Genomic DNA, 19665 nt, shown 5'->3' on the forward strand with positions numbered 1-19665 from the left:
TTACGCTCGAAATCCAATTGGGTGTTATCGTGCATTTGTTTCGTAAAAAATAAATTATTTGAGAAATATTTTCTTAAAAATAACCTCTTACGTTGCTCAAAATTGAATTAAGAACTTTTTTTTATCATGAACGAAAATGTTTAGGTATAGATTATTATTACTAATGAAAATATTTTGTGTCGACTAATTTTCTTAATTATTATAAACAACAATTTCAATAATGGAATCAAATCGTGTTGTTTCCATGAAAAGAATCCACCCCTAACATTTTAGTTTTTATAATCAAAATTGAATCCTCAAATCAACAACATCCTATATCGGCAGATGCTCGATCAAGTCCTCCCGTACAAAGTCGACCACATCCTATAGTCGACCACATTTTACTGTTTTTCGCAAAATTTAACTGACAAAGCTAATAAATCAGACTTAACATTGAATATTTGCTAAATTATTAGACAAATGGAGAGCTCTATTACCCTCTTTGGAGATAATTATCTCCGAAGCATCCATAATCTTTTTTGTAGGGAGAAGAATATTAGAAGTACCAAAAGTTACGTGCGATACTTACTTTAGTGCCAAAAGTTTTTTTTTTATCACTTAAGTGCCAAATCAGAGAAAAAACGAACACTTAAATGCCAAATCGGAAAAAAAACGGTCACTTAGGCTCCGTTCGTTTGGCGGAAAATATTCTCCTTTTGGAAAATATTTTCCCGGAAGTCATTTTCCTGGAAAATGTTTTCCCGAAACATAATTTTCCGGTGTTCGGCGACCAATATGAAAAAGTTTCGGAAAATATTTTTCGCCGGCGACCGACGGCCAACGTCCGGCGGCGGCGGCCGGCGACCGACGACCAACGTCCGGCGGCGGCGGCGGCCGGGCGCGGCGGCGGTCGCCAGCGACAGCGGGCGGCGGCCGCAGCGGTCGCCGGCGGCCCGGCAGCATGGCGGCCAACAGCCGGCGGCCGGCGGCCAACGTCGGCGTCCGGCAGTAGCCGACGACCGGCAACCAACATCCGGCGTCCGGCGGTAAGCCAACCGGCAGCCAACGTCCAGCGTCCGGCAGCAGCCGTGCGACCAGCCGCCAGCAGCAGCCAAACAGCAGATAGCCAACGTCCGGCGTCCGGCGTCAAAGCATCCGGCGTCAGCGTCCGGCGTCCAGCGGCAACGTCGGCTGTCAGCGTCATCCAGCGTCCGGCGGCAGCGTCCGGCGTCAGCGTCCGGCGTCGGCAGCGGCGTCCGGCAGCGGCGGCGCATCCCGGCGGGCGGCGTCCGGCGGGCGGCGGCCGGCGGCCGACGGCGGCGGCGGCCGGCTACGGCGGCACCGGCGCGGCGGCTACCCGGCGCCGGGCGGCGGCCGGCGGCCGGCGTGGCCGAAGCTATCCCAGCGGCGGCCGGCGACCTTAATGAAGAAGAAGAAGAAGAAGCTCCGGAAAATGATTTCCGCTTTTGAAGAAGCGGAAGTCATTTTCCGTAGACTTAGGCTATTTTGTGAGGGGGGAAGGAAAATATTTTCCCATGGAAAACGTTTTCCGCCCCCCGAACACCGGAAAACCCGGAAAATATTTTCCGGGAGAATATTTTCCGCCAAACGAACGGAGCCTTAAGTGCTAATTCCAATCAAATTGATTACATGACATTTATAATAAAAAAATTTATTATGACTTGGCATATTTATCAAAAAATCCAATCCACGTGGATGTCCAAAACGACGTCACACAACTAGCACTGAAATGATCACTTTAAACAAAATTTGGCACTCAAATGATTTCTATTTACAACTTTTAGACGACGTTGTTTAGGGTTATATGTCGACTAGGCACGCTGACGAGTCACATAGGACTAAGAAATTAATAAAATATGATCAAGTCGGACTTCCGGTAACTCAAATCGAAGATGACACTTAAGTGAATGACACTTAAATTATTCGAAAAAAAATTTGATATTAAAGCGAGCGCTATACATAATATTTTTTATTTTTTTACATTTTTAATACCATTCTTTCTTTTTTTGTCGCTTGCGCTAAGGATCATCTCTGTCCAGCAGTCCACGTCCTGTCATGTTCGTCTTCATCTCCTTGGAATGGATGCCAGCCAGAAAGTACAGTTGGAAAATTCAGGGGTCGCGTTAGCTCTTCGGTCAGCACTTAGCTCAGCTTTTTGGCGATATTATTTGCATCATGATAGTGGCCATACCGAGAAAGTTCGACTTCCCATGAATTGATGTTTTCATGCATCTTTAGGACATTCAGATTGCATCATTACTTGATCGGAGTACTTACACTTTCATTTCTGTTGATAAAAGATAACTACTTCTACAAACGCCCGATGGCCTGTCTAGCACTTTATACGAAAAAGTTTCGAGTTTCCTTAGAGAATCAATTTATCCCCCTCTTGGTTGTTTCTTGTTTGTGACCAATCGATCTATTCATCGATTGGCATCAACGCCGAATGCCTAAGAATTGAGGCATTTCATACTTCGGAGTAAAAGGTACAATAGATGGCATTACAGGAGCTTATTTTAGTGATGGAACACTATTCATACTCCTACGTTCAAACAAACTAACTATACCTATTGAAAATGCAAGATGAAAGTGCTCGTTTAATCCACAGAGCATGCGTTATGGAAGGGAGCCCTCTCACCTGTATTTTTTCCTTCTTTTTAAAAGACTTTTAGTTTTCTCAATTTTTAATCTAATTAAATTAGATTTTAGATTAAAATTATTTTTGGACGAAAATGCTCTTGACCGATCAAAATATCTAGTAGGCTGGCACAGTCGAGCCGTTATTTAAAATGACCGTGGTCGGTTTATGCATTTATTTGAAATTATTGTGATAACTTCTGGTTTTTATTTTAAAAATAATGATACTTTATGTCTATATTTAAAATTTTTCCCTTTCTTTATGAATTAAATAATTAAATGTGATCCGTTTAGATTGGCCCCACCCCCAAGAGACACTATTGCCTATGCCAGGCTGTGTACGTGCATCTGGTCCAAATCCATCGTTGTTGGTTTTTATTTCACGAGACTGTCATGTAGAACCTCATGCGATAGAACTGTTTAAATGATCAAACCCGAATTTATATCAAGAAAATCCCCTAATTCTAGAATCTCCCAAAAGGAAAGGACAAAGGAAAGGACACGTAAGACCTAATCAACAGGCCTGGTCCCACAAAGGAAGGGACAAATTTCCTACTAGAAGCCAGACGCAACTTGGGATTGTTTCTAGCGCCCCCTTCGATAATGTTTCTTTTTCTTTATTTTTTTGTTATTTTGATCTCCGAAATAGAAAAATAAAATAGAATTTTGTTTGTAAAAAGGAAAATGATCAGGGAATGAATTTAGAAAGAAACAAGAAATAAAAAAAAATTTACTATTTTATTTTTGGGAATAATTTCTAAAACAAGGTCATTTTCTTTTTCTATTTTTTTCTTCTTCCTTCTACTTCATCCTTTAGCCAATCGCCGAGCCTCGACGATGGCTGGCGAGGTCGACCTCACAGGCCCTCATCTCTGGCCGATCTCCGACCATTGCCGAGGCCCTACGATCGGCTAGAGGAGGAAGAAAGAAGAAGGAAAAAAAAGAAAAAAGAAAACAAAATTTAAAAATCTCAGAAAATAATTAAAAATTTTAAAAAAAAATTAAGGTTGTAATAAACACTTTTTTATTCATTTTTTATTTCGAGAATGAAAATTTTGTACAGTTACTAAACTCATTCTTTTGCTCAGAAACTCGTCGTACGAAATAAAAATAGAAAAAGTTATTTCCGAATAAAATTGTTTTCGGATCAGAAATGTTACCGTACGCAGCCGTCTCTAGACCAAGAGAAAGAAATTATATACATTGACTCGAGCGTCAACGTCTACTCCTTGGGTCTTGCTTCTTCCGATTTTGCCTATTTAAAAGCGATTCACTCACTCGTAAGACGCACCCTTCTAATTCTACGCAAATCATGGCGGAGCCCCATTATTCCATAAAGGGGTTTCTCGAGTTCTTTTTGTCTAAACTCAGAGGGAAAGGTCAGCCAGGGAAAGATGAGCCAGGGAATGCGGAGACCCTGAAGTTCCAAGATTTCCACATCGTGGTGGCCGCCCTGATCGCCGCCGTGACCTTCCAAGCCTGTGTGAATCCCCCCGGCGGGGTCTGGCAGGAGGACAAGGAGATGAATGTGACGACGGGTCAGCTGGAACGCGAGGCGGGGCGGGCCGTTTACGCCTCGGACGAGACGGCCTTCTACGTGTTCCTAGCGTTCAACACGCTCGCCTTTTCCACATCGATGTATCTCCTAATCTACCTCACCCTGGGCTACCCTTTCTTCCTCGAGGTGGTCGTCGCGATGGCCTCGATGGGGATAACTTACGGGGCCTCGATCTTCGCGATCACGCCAAGCGCCTTCACGGCGGGCGAGTCGTTGTTGTCCATTGCAGCGGTTCCGGTTATCGTGAGGGTTGCCATTCTGATTTACCAGTACGTCATGTCGGAAAAAAAAAAAGCAAGAACGTCGGGTAGTCAAAAGTGATGATGCATCATGGTTTTTAGTGGATTAGCTCTTAATAATAGTGTGTTTTCGGTTGGCGTGTCAATTAGCGAAAGAGAGAGAGAAAGGCACAATGTTGCAGTTGTAGAAACCGCAAATGACTTTGGTCGTGATGGTCTGCGGAGTAGAATAAGCATGTGTCGTTGATGAAGCTATTTCTCTCTATGTAAGTTTTAAATCTTGTAAGCACTTTGTGAGATCAATAAATCGTCTGTATGTAGACCGTTCGTGGATTGCTGTCTTTCGATTACAAATTATGAAAAAGAAATATGAATCACAACAACAATGACAGTGAGGGAGGGAGGGAGGGAGGGAGGGATTGGAATCTTGTTAATTTAAAGATTAAATGGACATCATCGCTCCGCCTATGTCCCAGAGAAGAATTGTGATGTCTCAAAAGTTCCGCTTCTTTTAATTGGGGTGCATTTCTGACATCTAAAAACTCCCATATTGAAAGAGAGACCAAATCGAGTAATTCACAAATGAACACTCGCTCTTAAATAGTCACTGTTTCATGGTGTAGCTCAAATTATTCCTTTTGCGAACATGACACGACTAGAGTAGGTTGAGTTATTATAATAATTGCAAATTGACTTAAAACCCATCTTTTATTCCTTTTGAGAACATGATCCGCATTGTCGCTCAAATTATTTCTTTTGAGAACATGACATGATTGGGGCAAGTTGAGTTATTGTAATAATTGCAAATTAACTTAAAACCCATCTTTAATTATATGAAAGTGATTGATTGTGAAATAAAGTAACTCCTAACACTCATAGTTATCAAAAACTCACTAAGATGATGTCATAGCATCTCAAAAGTAATTTGAATGGTGTTCATTTGCAATCCTGAAATAAGAGGTCCAAATCATAATAATTGAACTGTCCCCTAGGAGTAGGGCATTTATATTCATTGACATTCGTGTAGTGATGTTGAATGAAGAAAAATAACATCGGTGTCATATGTGCATAAGGGGTGTATAATGAGCACGAGGATTCGTACTAGGATTGATGTATTAGGTGGTTGTAAACTTATATTTTACAAAGAGATAATTCCTCAACCATATGCTTTTGGCACATGTGCCGACGACGTGAGAGTGCAAATTTCGTGACCCAAATAATGTAAACTTTGCTTCACGGTTTCCTAATTTTATCCAGATTGCATCTCCGTCTTCTTACATTAGTTAGTGTTTTCAAAACCATCTCAGACCAACAGATTCAATCGATTTAGTTACGTTAATTCGACTTCCTGTAAAGGTTTTTGGCGGATTTTGATTTGCTCAATTAGGTTTGATGGATATCATCCAACATCAGGTGGTCTTGTTCGATCTTCGGTACGACTCAAAAGATTTGTACGTGGATTACTTCTATTACACTCCTCTTTCTAGCTACACCGGGCCGGAGTGTTAAGGCAACAGCTAGGACATGTAAACGTCATTACACACTTCTCGTCACCAAAATGGTCATCCCACTCTCACATCAATTCTATCCCCTCTCCGTTCTCTCTCTATTCGTTCATTACAGAACCCCCAACTGCGACTGTCGCCCACTCATTGATTGCTGCCCAAATCTTCCCCTCGCGCCGCCCAAGTTTTCCTTTCGCGCGGCAAGTCGTCCTTCAGTCCTAGGCACACCCGTTGTCTCTCTCTCTCTCACTCCACCCAAAGTAGCATGGCGGACCTCCACCCTCGTTGACAGATACAATCCGGCTCCGTCAAGGATGACGGGGCCAAGATTAGTTGGCTCTGTCCCTGTCCCTGTTAGGGCGAATTCCCTAAAAAACTCAAAACTTTAGGTTAAGTTTTAAATTTGTTCCGAATTTTTTTTGTCTAAAAAGAAACCCCTAGCTTTAGGTCCGGTCCCAAATCTGCCCCGAACTTTTTTTGTCTAAAAAAAAACCTCAAACTTTAAGTTCAGTCCCAAATCTACCTCGAATTTTGTTTTGTGTAAAAAAAATTAGGAAATTCCAATTTATTTTCAAAAATATACCTTTGTAATTCGATCCCAACTTGATGTGGCACTTCTACATCGATAACAAATCCACATCAGCAAAGTAATTGAGCGATAGGAACAAGCCGGCGTTGCATTTCCATTTCAATAACAAATCCAACCCAATAAACTTTTTTGAAATTCTCCAAAAGAAAACCATTTTAGGATATGAAAGTTAGGGACGATAACAAATCCACTCCAAAAAACTTTTTTTAATTAAAAAAAAAATTTTAGGTTCAATCCAAATTTGCTCCGAACATTTCTTTTTCTAAAAAAAAGCCTCATTACTTTGTTGATGTGGATTCGCTATCGACATGGAAGCGCCACGTCAAGTTGAGACTGGATCAGGAGGTATATTTTTTAAAATAAATTGAATTTTGGTCATTTTTTTACACAAAACAAAATTTGGGGCAGATTTGAGATTGGACTTAAAGTTTGGGATTTTTTCTAAGACAAAAAAAAAGTTCAAGGCAGATTTGGGACTATACCTAAAGTTTAGGGTTTTTTCTAAGACAAAAAAAAAATTTGAGATGGATTTTGGACTTGACCTAAAGTTTGGGGTTTTTTAGGGAATTAGGCCGTCCCTGTTGGTTGTTTATGCCTAACCATTCACCATCTTTTTGCACTAACGATATCTCAACTCAAACTCTAACTTGACCCGATCAAGTTTTGGCAACAACTTACCTGTCCTTTTGACTCTAAATTCCACCTAAATTTAATAATTGATTAGGCGTGTATCATGTGCATAGACTGAAACAAAATATACTAATTTTCGAGTCTTATAATCTTTCTATATTCAATTTCTTCAAATTTGCATGGAAGATGTATCGTATTGAACGGGAAAAATTGTCAAAAAAATCCTAAACATGTTGCACTTTGGCCAATTCGGTCATAAATCTTTAATTTTCCCAATTGAATCATAAATATTTTTATATTTTGCCAATAGAGTCCATCCGACCAGTTTTGCCCGAAAATTGATGGCATGGTCACCGGCGGTCCTGCATGGCATAATTGACAACTGTCAACGCTAACGTGGACATTTTTTTTAACTTTTTAAATAATTTTTTGAAATTTTTAGTAATTTTTTTTGGTTTTTTCTTTTGCTGTTTCTTTTCTTTTCTCATTGGCTTGAGGGCCGGCAAGGGTTGCCAGCTAACCCTCGCAGCCCTTGCTCAAGCCAAGGAGAGGGTGCTCGGCCTTACCCAAATTTGGTGAGGGTTGCGATGACCTTGCCAAATTTAGGCCAAGCGAGGGCGCCGCGGCCCTTGCCGGCCCTAGATGAGGGCACCACGGCCCTCACGAGTTCTAGCAAGGACCGCGACTCGCTCGCCCGATCTAGATGAGGCCACGACGTCCAAATCCGGTGAGGGCGTTGCAGCCTTCACAGGGTCTGGAGAGGGTCGCAACTCCCAAAACTGATTTGGACAAGTCTGCAACGCCCAGATCTGGTGAGGGCGTCGCGGCCCTCGCCCAGACCCTGCAAGGGCCATGACGCCCTCACACAGTGCTAGCGAGGGCGTCTAGTCCTTGTTTGTGGTCGATCGGCCGGTGACCATTACCGGCCCTCAAGACAAAGAGAAAAGAAAATGGAAAAGAAAAAATAAAAAAATTATTAAAAAATATCTACATCAGCGCCGACCATCACCAATCGTACCACGTAAGACCGCCGGCAACCAAGTCATCAATTTCTAGTCAAAATTGATCGGATGGATTCAATTGACAAAAGTAAAATGGTTCATGACTCAATTGGCAAAATTGAAAAGTTTAGGATTGAATCACCAAAATGCAATAGGTTTATGACTTTTTAGACAATTTTCCCTATTGAATGTATCTGGTCAAAACGTGACCAAATTGATGTGTTTAACTTGAAGGCATTTAGTTTTTATTAAGAGGAATTGTTGAAGGTTATGAAATCCTCGGGGATGCCGGTAAATATTACTTACCTACAAAGAGAAAGGACACTCAACCGACATAAAATGACAAATATCATTACAAATTAATAATTATTATGTTAGAGATATATTAGGAAGTTCCGTATACTTCCCTCGATTCTTAATATCTCTCAAGATTATACATATATTTCTTTAACTGTGTACATCCTTGACTAATCCTGATTGATTGTAATTTGTTAACAAAATAGTCATATTGTAAAGCTTATAAATAGGCTCATGCATTATTCATTATGGAATGCATACAGAAAATTCCTAATTCTCTATTCCGCATTATTTTTATCATGGTATCAGAGTCATGTTCTACCCAAGTTTATTTGCGTGTGTGGCTCTGTTCGTTCCTACTTGCATGTGAGAAGGAGTGTTAAATACCCTAATTTATTTTTTTAGGAAAAATACCAAATAAGGGCATGAAATGCCCTCATTTTCTCAAATAAGGATATGAAGTGGACCTTGTGTCCAAAAAGGGCATGAAGTATGTCAATTTCAAATAAGGGCCTAAAGTGGCTATGGCACTTTCAAATAAGGGCCTGAGTCAAGGGCCTTGTCGTCCAAAGACAATTTTAAAATTTAAATTTTTTTCTTTTTTTTCCCTTTTTTCATTCTTTTTTTTTCTTTTCTTTTTTCACGGGCAAGGGACCACCTCACTTGAGCAAGGGTCGCCTCGCCAAGTGCCGACGAGGGTGGCCCTCGCCAGATCGGGCAAGGGCAACCCTCGGCCAACCCTCTTTGAGCATCGCTGATCTGACCACCGGCGAAGAAGAAAAGAAAAACCCGAAAAAGAAAAAAGAAAGGAAAGGAAAAAAGAAAGAGAAAAAGAGAAAAAAAAAATTCAAAAAAGGTAAAGGAAAAAAATGTCCTTGACCATCAAGAAAATCGTGCCCTTCTTTGAAACGAATATAACCACTTCATGCCCTTATTCGAAAAAAAGATCCACTTCAGATGCTTATTTGAGAAAATGATGGCACTTCAGGCCAATATTTGAAACAAAGTCTACTTCATGCCTTTATTTGAAAAAATAAGAGCATTTCAAGCCCTTATTTGGAATTTTTCCATTTTTTTATGACAATATATATATATATATATATGTGTGTGTGTGTGTGTGTGGTCTTCTTGCACCTATTAACTTAAGCTTCTAGGTTGGATCTTCTACGGGGCAATACAAATTAAGAATTAATCAATGGCAATATCAACACATTGACCAAAATTGGACTACAGATTTAGAAGAGACGTTGAAATAACAATGAAGAACATTTATATGATGAAATCCTAATAATATGCCGATAAAGAGGATGACATCTATATAAACCTCGAGTGGCCTTGCTTGGAATCACATTGTCATGTTGGGATGGTGGAATATTAGTTGATTGACCATATTGGACTACAAATGTCAAAGAGGCGTGATTGATCAGTAAACATTGATGAGCACGAAATTTATTTCCTATTAAAAGAGCAATTAGTCTGCATGATGACACAAAAGTTCCCACTCACGGGCGTGGTCCACAAAGATAGGGACTCTCAGGCAATCAAACATTCAGCTTTGTTGCAATTTCAATAAATGAGAAGCCACTCATTTCCTACAAATAGCCAGACGCGACTTGGATTCTTCTTAGACTCTAGACCAAGACAAAGAAATTGTAAACAATGACTCATGTATCAATTTCTACTTCTTGGTCTTGCATACTACTGATTTTGCCTCCTTTAGAGCGATTCACCCACTCATAAGGCCATGCCCTTCTAATTCTATGCAAATCATGGACAATTTGCCACCCGACTATTAAATAAGGAAGTCACTCAAGACCTTCTTCGACCGCGAAGGGAAACATTTGCCATCCAGGGTCCGCAACGTCCTTCTCGTGGTGGCCACCCTAACCGATGCCGTGACTTTCCAGGCCGGCTTCAACCCCCGATGTAAGTGACGAAGTGTGAGATTAGCTAATTAGCCGAGGAAGAGGAGTTAGAGAGGGAGGGAAATGCACGGTTGGATTTGTTTTTGTGAAAACTGTCCGACGAGGCCAGTTGAAAAAAAAAATGGGAACCATAATGGGGAAATAGTGACGATTTGATTTGTTTTTGTGGGATCGTGGATCTTAGTGGGCCTTTCCGATATTGGGGTAGTTTTGAAATATGTAAAAAAAAAAAACCGAGGCAAAAGCTTGACAAAGACATGTACAATATGTAGCATTTTCAAGATATTTTTTAATTTAACCAAAAGCTCGATAAAGACAGATCCAAATGGTCGATAAAGACAAATTCTTAATCTAATGAAAGATAGAGGGAGAATTACCAGAAAAGTTCTAAACCTATTGTTATTATGCCACTTCAATCCAAAACAATTTTTTTACCAATTGAGTCCTAAACCTTTTTCAATATCCATTTGTGCCAATCTAATCTATTTTGGCTGGATATCGTTGACATGAACGCAAGCTGTCCTACGTAACGAGGCCGGCGCTAATATGAATAATTTTAATTTTTTCTCTGTCGTACATGGCGCGGCCAGTCCTGGCGAGTTTGAGGGCAAGGCTCGCCTTCTCCAGTGACCAACAAGGTCGACCTCACTAGACCTCTCCTCTTGCCAGCAATTAGCAGCGACTAGCTCGAGGAAGAAATAAGGAAAGAAAAGAATAATTAATTAATAAATTAATCATTAAAAATTATTCACGCTAGTGCCGGCTGCGCCACATAAGATGGCCGGCGTCTTATCTCAATAATTTTCCAGCAAAAATTAGTCGGATTGACTGAATTTGCACAAATTCAAAAGGTTTAAGACTCAATTGGCCAAAAAAATGTTTTAAACTGAATTGGCACAATTATAATAGGTTTGAGACTTTTGATAATTTTCCTAAAAAATAGAGCCAAAAGTACCTCAAAAATCTTATGGACTACGGCGCATGTGTCATAACTCAGGTCGTTGACCCGAACATAAGATCCCTTATAGTCATTTGTGTGTGGACGACAACCCATAAGACATAATCGTTAGTTTCCGACAACAAACCCTCGAACAGATGCACCTTAGTCGCTACTCTACCGCAATGCAAACATTGTCTCTCCATCTCTACCTCTCTCTTTTGAATGCAAACTTTGCAAGGACCAGCTTCTCGCAAGCTTCATGAGCTCTATAAGAGCAAGAAAAGTCCACATCAAGGTCAGACGGCCTGGTTCTGGACCATAACTACATAGTCATTTTCATCATTGTTGACACCTATTTTTAATTTGCCCAAAATTAATTGCACAAAATTTAGGAATTAATTTTCTTTAATTCCTAAAACAAAAATATTTCAATTTAAATGCATTGCATATAGAAATTAGGCACATTTTGCATTAATAGGGTCTATTAGAGAAGATTAATTAAAAAAAAAATTCGAGTTGGGCCGAGTCGGGGCCGGGCCTACCCGGCCCTTTTCTTTTTCTTTTCTCTTTTCCCCCCCGCGCGGGCCCCCGACCCGCTCCCTTTCCTGTTCTTTTCTTTCTCTTTCTCCCCCACGCGGGCCCAGCCCACTTCGTTTTCTTTTTTTTCTCCCCCCGCGCGGCTGGGCCTAGCCCGGCCCAGCACCTTCTCCTCCTTCCTTCTCCTCCGCCGACGTCCCTTTCTCTTTCCCTGTTCACCCCTGCAGCTGACGCAGAACGACGAGCGGCGGAGCAGCTCCGCGCCGTCTCCATCAGGCCAGAGGAGGGCCGGGGGAACACGCCACAGGGACTGGCCATTAAGGCCAGTCCCGTCTTCCCTATCTCCCGGGCTCCCTCTCTCTCTCCTTCTCTCTCTGCGTCCTCACAGAATCGACCCCCCCTCTGCACCGGCCTAAACGTTCGTGAAAGTCGCGGGCCAGAGTAGGCCGGTGCAGGCCGTCGTCAGCAGACGCAACGGAGCAGAGAGTGAGCGTGGTCGTCGGCCTATACAGGCCAGAAGAGAGAGAGAGAGAGCGGGGTCTTTTTCTCGGTCGGTTTGAGCATAGAGAGAAACATAGAGAGAACAGAGAGAAAGAGAGCTGAGAATAGAGAGAGAGAAAGCAGGTCGGGAGTACGCCGGAGCGAACCATCAGCGTCGCCGTTGCCGTGAAGCAGCCAAAGCCGCCCGGTCGGCCGGAGGGAGAGAAAAACAGAGCAAGAGAGAAGACAGAGAGGGCGAGAATAGAGAGAGAGAGAGAGAGAGAGCGAACCACCGGAACAGTGTAACCAACCAGCGGCGTTGCCGCCTTCGCGGACCGCCGTAAGCCGCCCGGCCAGCGCTGGCCGTCAGCCAAGTGAAGCATCCCCGGGTCCCGATCACCTCTGTCCTCCCTCGTTTTTGCACGCGGTCCGGCCGGGACTCGCGCCGGCCGAGTCGCGCGATTCCCCGCCCACACCGTCGCGGTCCCGGTCCCCACTTCATGATCGAACGTCGGCCCAGCCTGCCGGAGCCGACCGTGCCACGGGAGGAGGTCGAAATCGGGCCGATTTCCACCGCGCATGCCAGGTGTTCGACAAAATGCCTCAATGAGGCCGGTTTTGTCTGTCACGGCCGGCGAACGACAGGTCCGACGCTGCCTCAGTGAGTGGTGTAGCTTAATGTTGGTACTAGGAGGTCATTTTGGGGGCGGCGCCGGTTTGGGTCGGCCGGCGGACGGCCAATTTTGGCTCCAGGCGTTTCTCCCCGCGGAGTGCAACGAGTTCGGGTCGGACAGGCCGAATCGATAGATCCAGGCCGGGTCAACGCCGGGTCGGATCCGTTGACTCGGGTTGGATTAAATGACCGGATCAGCAGGCAGGCCACAGTCCCAGCGGGGTCGGATCCATTGACCCGGGTCGGTCGGCCGGCCGGTTCGGTGATCAGGCCGGGTCAACGCCGGGTCGGATCAGGTTGACCGGGTCGGATCAGTTGAACCGGGTCGGATCCGACCCGACCCGGTTTAATATTATATTATTATTTTATTTTAAAAAATAAAAATTTTCAAAAAAAATTTTAAAATTTAAATTTTTTTTTCTTCTTTTTCTTTATTATTATTTTTTTTTTCGAAATTTTTTTTTTAAAAATAAAAAAAGAAAAGATCTTTTTTTCAAAAAATATTATTGTGTGATATATTCTAAATGTTTAATTTATTGTAGTATTATTATGCATATTTTTGTCTTGTTTAAATTAGACAAGCCTGAGAATTGCGCGGTAATATTTTGCATGTTAGTTTTTATTACCGTTGTATTATTATGCATGTTTTTAATACAATTGCATGAGCTGTTGTGTTTTTGAATGTCATCTGACTTAGTTAAGGTTAGAACCTTAGGCTGCATGAATTGTTGTGTTCCTGACTGCTGATCGTTTCTGATTATGCACTCGCTTGATCACCTCACATGTTAGGAGAAAAGTCCAAAAATCAATCCAAATTGCCTGATAAATGTTTTAAAAAAATGAACAGGGTAAAATGGTACCAAAAGGGCATTAGTTATCCAACTAGTGTAACCAAGTCCCCGAACTCAGTTAATCTCTGGTTCGTAGAAATAAAGTGATTCTCCCATCACCCTATTTGGGTTTCTAATCCGCCCACCCCAAATCGATTAGTGGCGACTCCTTGATATAAATCACCTGCATGTTAAGAAACTTAAACCCTAAGTCGCGATATGGTATGGGCTTGGGAGAGCCCGAGTTAAGTCCCAAACCTAGACTTAGCACGTACCAGGCGAACCCCCCTTCTTTTTGCATGTTCGATAAAAAAGGGCTCGGGAGTTCGGTCGCGACAATCATTGTTGACCTCTTGTCTATGGTCCGCGATGTTCTCACCAGGCTGAGGCGGCAAAGTTGCAGACGGAGCCATGGAGGGGTTAGAGAAAGATTATCTGAGTGGTCGTAGAGGAGACAGAGACCTATGGTGGCAAAATTGTGGAGGTTCAGAGAGCAAGGCCACCCTCTAAGGTAGGGAGATTGATGAGGCAGGACGGTAAAGATGTTGGAGGGCTAAGAGTTGGGATTTTATGTGGGTGGACATCGAAAAGTGAGAATTATTGGCTGAAAAGAACGACGATTCCATGATAGTGGTGGATGATTGTGTCTATTATTCCGAAGCCGAATAACAAAACTCAAAGTGCAAGTTAGTGGTTTTGAAAGAAGGATAGAGATCGTCTCGAGTTAGGATCCTTTAAACGTTAGGTTAAGTTACCCCTAAGCTCCGGACACATCAATAACAAGGAAATTGGAAGGCTCGGATCGGTCATACTTTTTTCCTCATCTTTTCACTTTTTTTTCCCTATTTATTCTTTACCATTTTGCCATAAGGTCCATCGGCATAGTCACCCATGCACACGCTAACTATGAACGACAACCCCCCCACAAACACACCACCCCCCACCCCACCCCACCCCCCGCGACAATGCCGCCATTGCCAGGGGCCCATTCCTAGGCACCCATCAACATCACTTATCCCTCTGCACACGTCCCCCTCTACATTGTACGTCGGGACGGGCTTCCACGCCAAGTCCGAGTCTTGCCTAGGGCAATGCCAGATTTGGTTTTGTCCAAGGATGTGAGGTGACCTGTGGGGCTGCAACCCTCGAGTCTTTCTCTGTCCTTGACGTGGATAGAAGCGAAGACTGGGGAGAGAAAGCACAATGCCACGCCGATGAGCGTGAGCTCGATAGTGATGATGGTAGACGTGGGCAGCGATGGGATAGGGTCCGATGACGGTGGCACGATAGCAAGTCCCGTTGTGCGGGTGTATTAGTGCCAATAGTGGGGAGGGAAAAGGGGAGGGAGAGAGAGAGAGAAAGGGAAAGTGAGCATGTTTTGATATTTGGTATAAATTTTCCCAAAGAAAGGGTAGTTTGATCGAATACCACCTAACGGTAGAATATCCTAATCTTTGAAAGAAAACGATAAAAGTGAAATCGGAGTAGAAAACAAAGAAGGGTTAGTACCACAAAAATTCTCAAATTATGTCCATTTTGATACAAATAACCCAAACATTTTTTTTGTGTCACTAAAACCCTACACCAAACTTTTTTTTTTTTGTGAACTTATATCAGTGTGACAAATATACTTTGGATGGAACTGTAATAGAGGATATATATATAAAAAAAAAAGTTGTGGGTATTTATATTAGGGTTAATACCATGAAAAATCCTAAACTGGTACACTTGTGACACATTTACCCCAAACTATTTTTTTGACCATAAAAAACCCCAAACTGATACACCCGTGACAATTTTACCCTAACTAATTTTTAATATTATTTTTTTGAATTTTTTTGAATTTTTCTTTTCTTTTCTTTTCTTTTATTTTTTTTTCTTCACTTCAACCTCGGCGGCCGCCATCCGCCGACCGCCGCAGGCTAAGCCGCGAGGGCCGCCTCGGCGGGCCGGGCAAGGGCCGCCCTCGCTCGACTCGGCAAGGGCGACCCTTGCCGGATCTAGCGAGGGCCGCCTCGCCCGACTCAGTGAGGGCAGTCTCGCCGCCCAGCGAGGGCCTCGGCCAGGGCCGCCGAGGCGACCCTCGCCGACGCAGCGAGGGTCGCCCTCGCCTCGAGTCGGGTGAGGGTCGCCTTGCCTAGGCGGGCGAGGACGACCTCGGCCGACGCGGCGAGGGCGGCCCTCCGACGCCGGCGAGGGGCGACCTCGCCCGACGCAGCGAGGGCCGCCCTCGGCTCGCGGCCCGAGCCGGGCGAGGATCGCCCTTGCCCTGGGCGGGCGAGGGCGGCCCTCGCTCGAGCCGCCGGCGAGGGCGGCCCTCGCCGACGCCGCGAGGGCGACCCTCGCTCGGACGCAGCGAGGGCGGCCTCGCTCGATACCGGCGAGGGTCGCCCTCACGGATCTAGGGAGGAGCTGGCCCTCGTCCGGCGCGCCGTAAGGCGGCTCGCTGCCCAGCTTCTGCTCTCCACGGGCATCGCCGGACAGGCGATCGGCCAGAGGTTGAAGATAAAGAAAAAATAAATAAAAGGAAATAAATAAATAAATAAATAAAAATTCGAAAAAAAATAAAAAAATAAAAATATTAAAATTTTAATTCATGGTAAAATTGTCACATATGTACCAGTTTGGGGTTTTTTGTGGTAAGTTCAGGGTAAAATTGTCACAGATGTACCAGTTTGGGGTTTTTGATGGTAAAAAAACCATCAAAAACCCACTACAAATTGTCTTCGCCAGGGTGTACGCGCACCTATTACATATCAATAATTGATTTCGTTTCACGTGGCTTTCATGTAGACTTCATACGATCCAATCGTTCAAATGATCAAAGCATTCACGAACCGGAATTGATGCTAGAAAAAACGACCTAACTTTAGATTCCCCTCCGGAAAACGACACGAGAACAAATTGGTTTTCGCGATGACAAAAAGGTTCCCACTCACACACAGGCCTGGTCCACGAAGGTGGGGACTCTCGTGCGATAAACATTCAGCTTCATTGCAATTTCAATAATTGAAGAGCCACTCAAATCCCTACCAATAGCCAGACGCGACTTTGATTCTTCTCAGTCTCGAGACCAAGACAAAGAAGTTGTAAACCATGACTCGATTGTAGATTTCTACTTCTTGGTATCGCTTCTTCCGGTTTTGCCTCTTTTAAGGCCGTTCAACTGCTAATAAGACATACCCTTCTAATTCCATGCCAATCATGGCCACTACATCGCGCCCATGCTCCATAAGGCAGAAGTTCAAGAACTTGTTCGACCACAAGGGGAAAGATAAGCCCGACGAGGTCCGCAACGTCCTCCTCGTGGTGGCGACCCTAATCGCTGCCGTGACCTTCCAGGCTGGCGTAAACCCCCCGGGCGGGGTCTGGCAGGAAGGGGACAAGGTGGGACGGGCCATATATGCCTCAGACGAGACGGCCTTCTTCGTGTTCCTGACGTGCAACACGCTCGCCCTCTCCTCATCAATCGTCCTCATTATCTCCCTCACCTGGGGCTTCCCTTTCTTCCTTGAGGTGGTTGTCGCCACTGTCTCGATGGTGATAACTTACGGGGCCTCGATCTTCGCAATCACCCCAAGGGAGAGGAAGATGTTGAAGTTCCGGTACTTGTTGTCCACCGCGGCAGCTCCGGTCCTCGTGAGGACTGTCATTCAGATTTGCAAGTATGTCATGAGCAAATTGTCAAATAAGGAGCAGGAAAGTGGCAAGTCGGGTAATTAAAAGTCATATCTCAACGATCATGTGTTTTCAGTAGGCAAAATACAGGAATAAAAAGAGCGTAATGTTGCAATTGTGGAAGCCAAAATTGACTTTGGTTTTGATGGCAGTGCGGAGTAGAATAAGCATGTTTCATATTTACGTTTTAAGATCTCATGTCAAACGAGGGAGACCATACTAAGTGATTTATAAATAAACACCTATTTCTAAATAATCGTCGTTTTATGTTTCACTTAGAATATTCCTTCTGAGGACACGACCCAAATAGAGCAGGTAGGGTTGTTACCATGATTCCAATTTGACTTAAGACCCATCGTTACTTCTTGTTTAAAAGTAATTCATCGTGATATAAAGTTAACTCATTTATGGTGTATGTCTTTAAATTTGGGTCGTTGCAATAATTCCAAAATGATATGTTTCTAAATTTGCTGTAAATTCTCCTAGACAAATGGTATTTTGGTCCAATATCACCTAATGGTAGAATACCTTAATATTTGAAAGAAAAGGATAGAAGTGAAATTAGAGTGAAGAAATAAAGAAGGGAATAGTTCACGTTTCTAAAATGGACACAAAAGAGCAATTAGTTTTCATGATGACACAAAGGTTCCCACTCACAGGCGTGGTCCACAAAGGTCGGGACTCTCGTGCAATCAACATTCAGCTTTGTTGCAATTTTGGCAAATGAGAAGCCACCCATGTGCGCAAGACACTGTACCACTAATAGCCAAACGCGACTTTGATTCTTCTCAATCTCTAAACCAAGAAAAGAAGAAATGGTAAACAATGACTCAAGCGTCAGTTTCTACTTTCCGATTTTGCCTCTTTTAAAGCGATTCACTCGTTTATAAGACATGCCCTCCTACTTCTATGCAAATCATGAGCAATCCGCCACACCAATTTTCATAAGGAAGTTTTCCAAGCCCTTGTTCGACCCTGAAGGGAGAAAATAAGCCCGATGAGGTCCGCAACTACCTCCTCGTGGTGGCCACCCTGATCGCCGCTGTGACTTTCCAGGCCGGCACCAACCCCCCTTGCGAGGGTTTGGCATGAGGACGAGTACAATCACAAGGTGGGGTGGGCCATCTACACCTCGGACATGACATGACAGTCTTCCACGTGTTCTAGACATGCAACACGCTCGCCCTCTCCTCATCAGTCTTCCTCATAATCAACCTCACTCGGGGCTTCCCTTTTTTCCTCGAGGTGGTTGTTGTAACGGTCTCGATGCTGATGACTTGCGGGGCCTTGATCTTCGCGATCATGCCGATGGAGAAGGTGAAGTTCCGATAGTTGTTGTCCATTGCGGCTGCCTCGATTGTCGTGGGGGTTGTCATTCGGATTTGCAATTATGTCATTGTGAATTTGTGAAGTCCAGAGGAAAATATAACTTGTACCTTCGGTAGTTAAAAGCGATGCATCTTGGTTTTGAGTGGATTAGCTCTCAATAATCATGTATTTTCAGTAGGCATGTCCGTTAGCAAAAGACAAAAAAAAAAGAAAAGAAAAGAAGGGCATAATGTTGCAATTGTAGAAGCCACGATAGACTTAGGTTTGATTGTCCATCGAGTAGAATAAGCATGTTTCATTGGTGAAGCTCTTTCTCTCTATGCAAATTTTAAATCTAGTAAGCAGTTTATTGGACTTAGTGGACCATTGCTAGACATATAAATCGTCTGTACATAGACCAGTCATTGTTTGTGGTCTTATATGACAATTTATGAAAAAGAGATATGTCTTATTAATCACACCAACAAATGACAGTGAGGGAGGAAGGGAGGGAGGGATTGGAATCTTTTTAATCTAAGGTTAAATGGACATAATCATTTTGGGGAAAAGTGTCAAAAAAATCCTAAACCTTCTGCATTAGTGCCAATTCAGTCCTAAACCTTTTTTTGATGCCAATTCAGTCCTAAACCTTTTGTATTTATGCCAATTTAGTCCTAAACATTTTTTTGGTGTCAATTCAGTCCTAAACATTTTGCACTTGTGCCAATTCAATCATAAACCTTTTTGTCTTTGTGCCAATTCAATCTTTTCCAAACAATTTTGGCCAGGATTTTGCCGGCGTGGAGAACTTTTAATAATATTTTAATATTTTTTGAAT

General features: G+C 43.4%; 2 protein-coding genes across 3 annotated transcripts; both read left to right on the plus strand.

Annotated features, from left to right (window-relative positions):
- The first annotated feature begins 3906 nt into the window (after positions 1 to 3906).
- LOC130135904 (uncharacterized) lies at positions 3907 to 4767 on the plus strand. The gene has a single exon (XM_056305759.1). It carries the CDS (start codon positions 3950 to 3952, stop codon positions 4514 to 4516), a length of 567 nt encoding a protein of 188 aa, XP_056161734.1. The 5' UTR covers positions 3907 to 3949; the 3' UTR covers positions 4517 to 4767.
- A 12125-nt stretch (positions 4768 to 16892) lies between these two features.
- On the plus strand, positions 16893 to 19202 carry LOC115691336 (uncharacterized). 2 transcript variants are annotated; one of them, XM_030617934.2, is made up of 2 exons: positions 16893 to 17506; positions 18179 to 18569. In XM_030617934.2, exons 1-2 carry the CDS (start codon positions 17037 to 17039, stop codon positions 18339 to 18341), a joined length of 633 nt encoding a protein of 210 aa, XP_030473794.2. In that variant the 5' UTR covers positions 16893 to 17036; the 3' UTR covers positions 18342 to 18569. The 2 variants fall into 2 exon arrangements, with proteins under 2 accessions (XP_030473794.2, XP_056161712.1); XM_056305737.1 differs by lacking the exon at positions 18179 to 18569 and adding an exon at positions 18576 to 19202 and having other exon boundaries at positions 16900 to 17506.
- The last annotated feature ends 463 nt before the right edge of the window (positions 19203 to 19665 follow it).

Source organism: Syzygium oleosum, unplaced genomic scaffold, assembly GCF_021117445.2.
Source record: "Syzygium oleosum isolate NSW1041296 unplaced genomic scaffold, Sole_v2.1 Sole_v2.39, whole genome shotgun sequence".
NCBI classification, from domain to species: Eukaryota; Viridiplantae; Streptophyta; class Magnoliopsida; order Myrtales; family Myrtaceae; genus Syzygium; species Syzygium oleosum.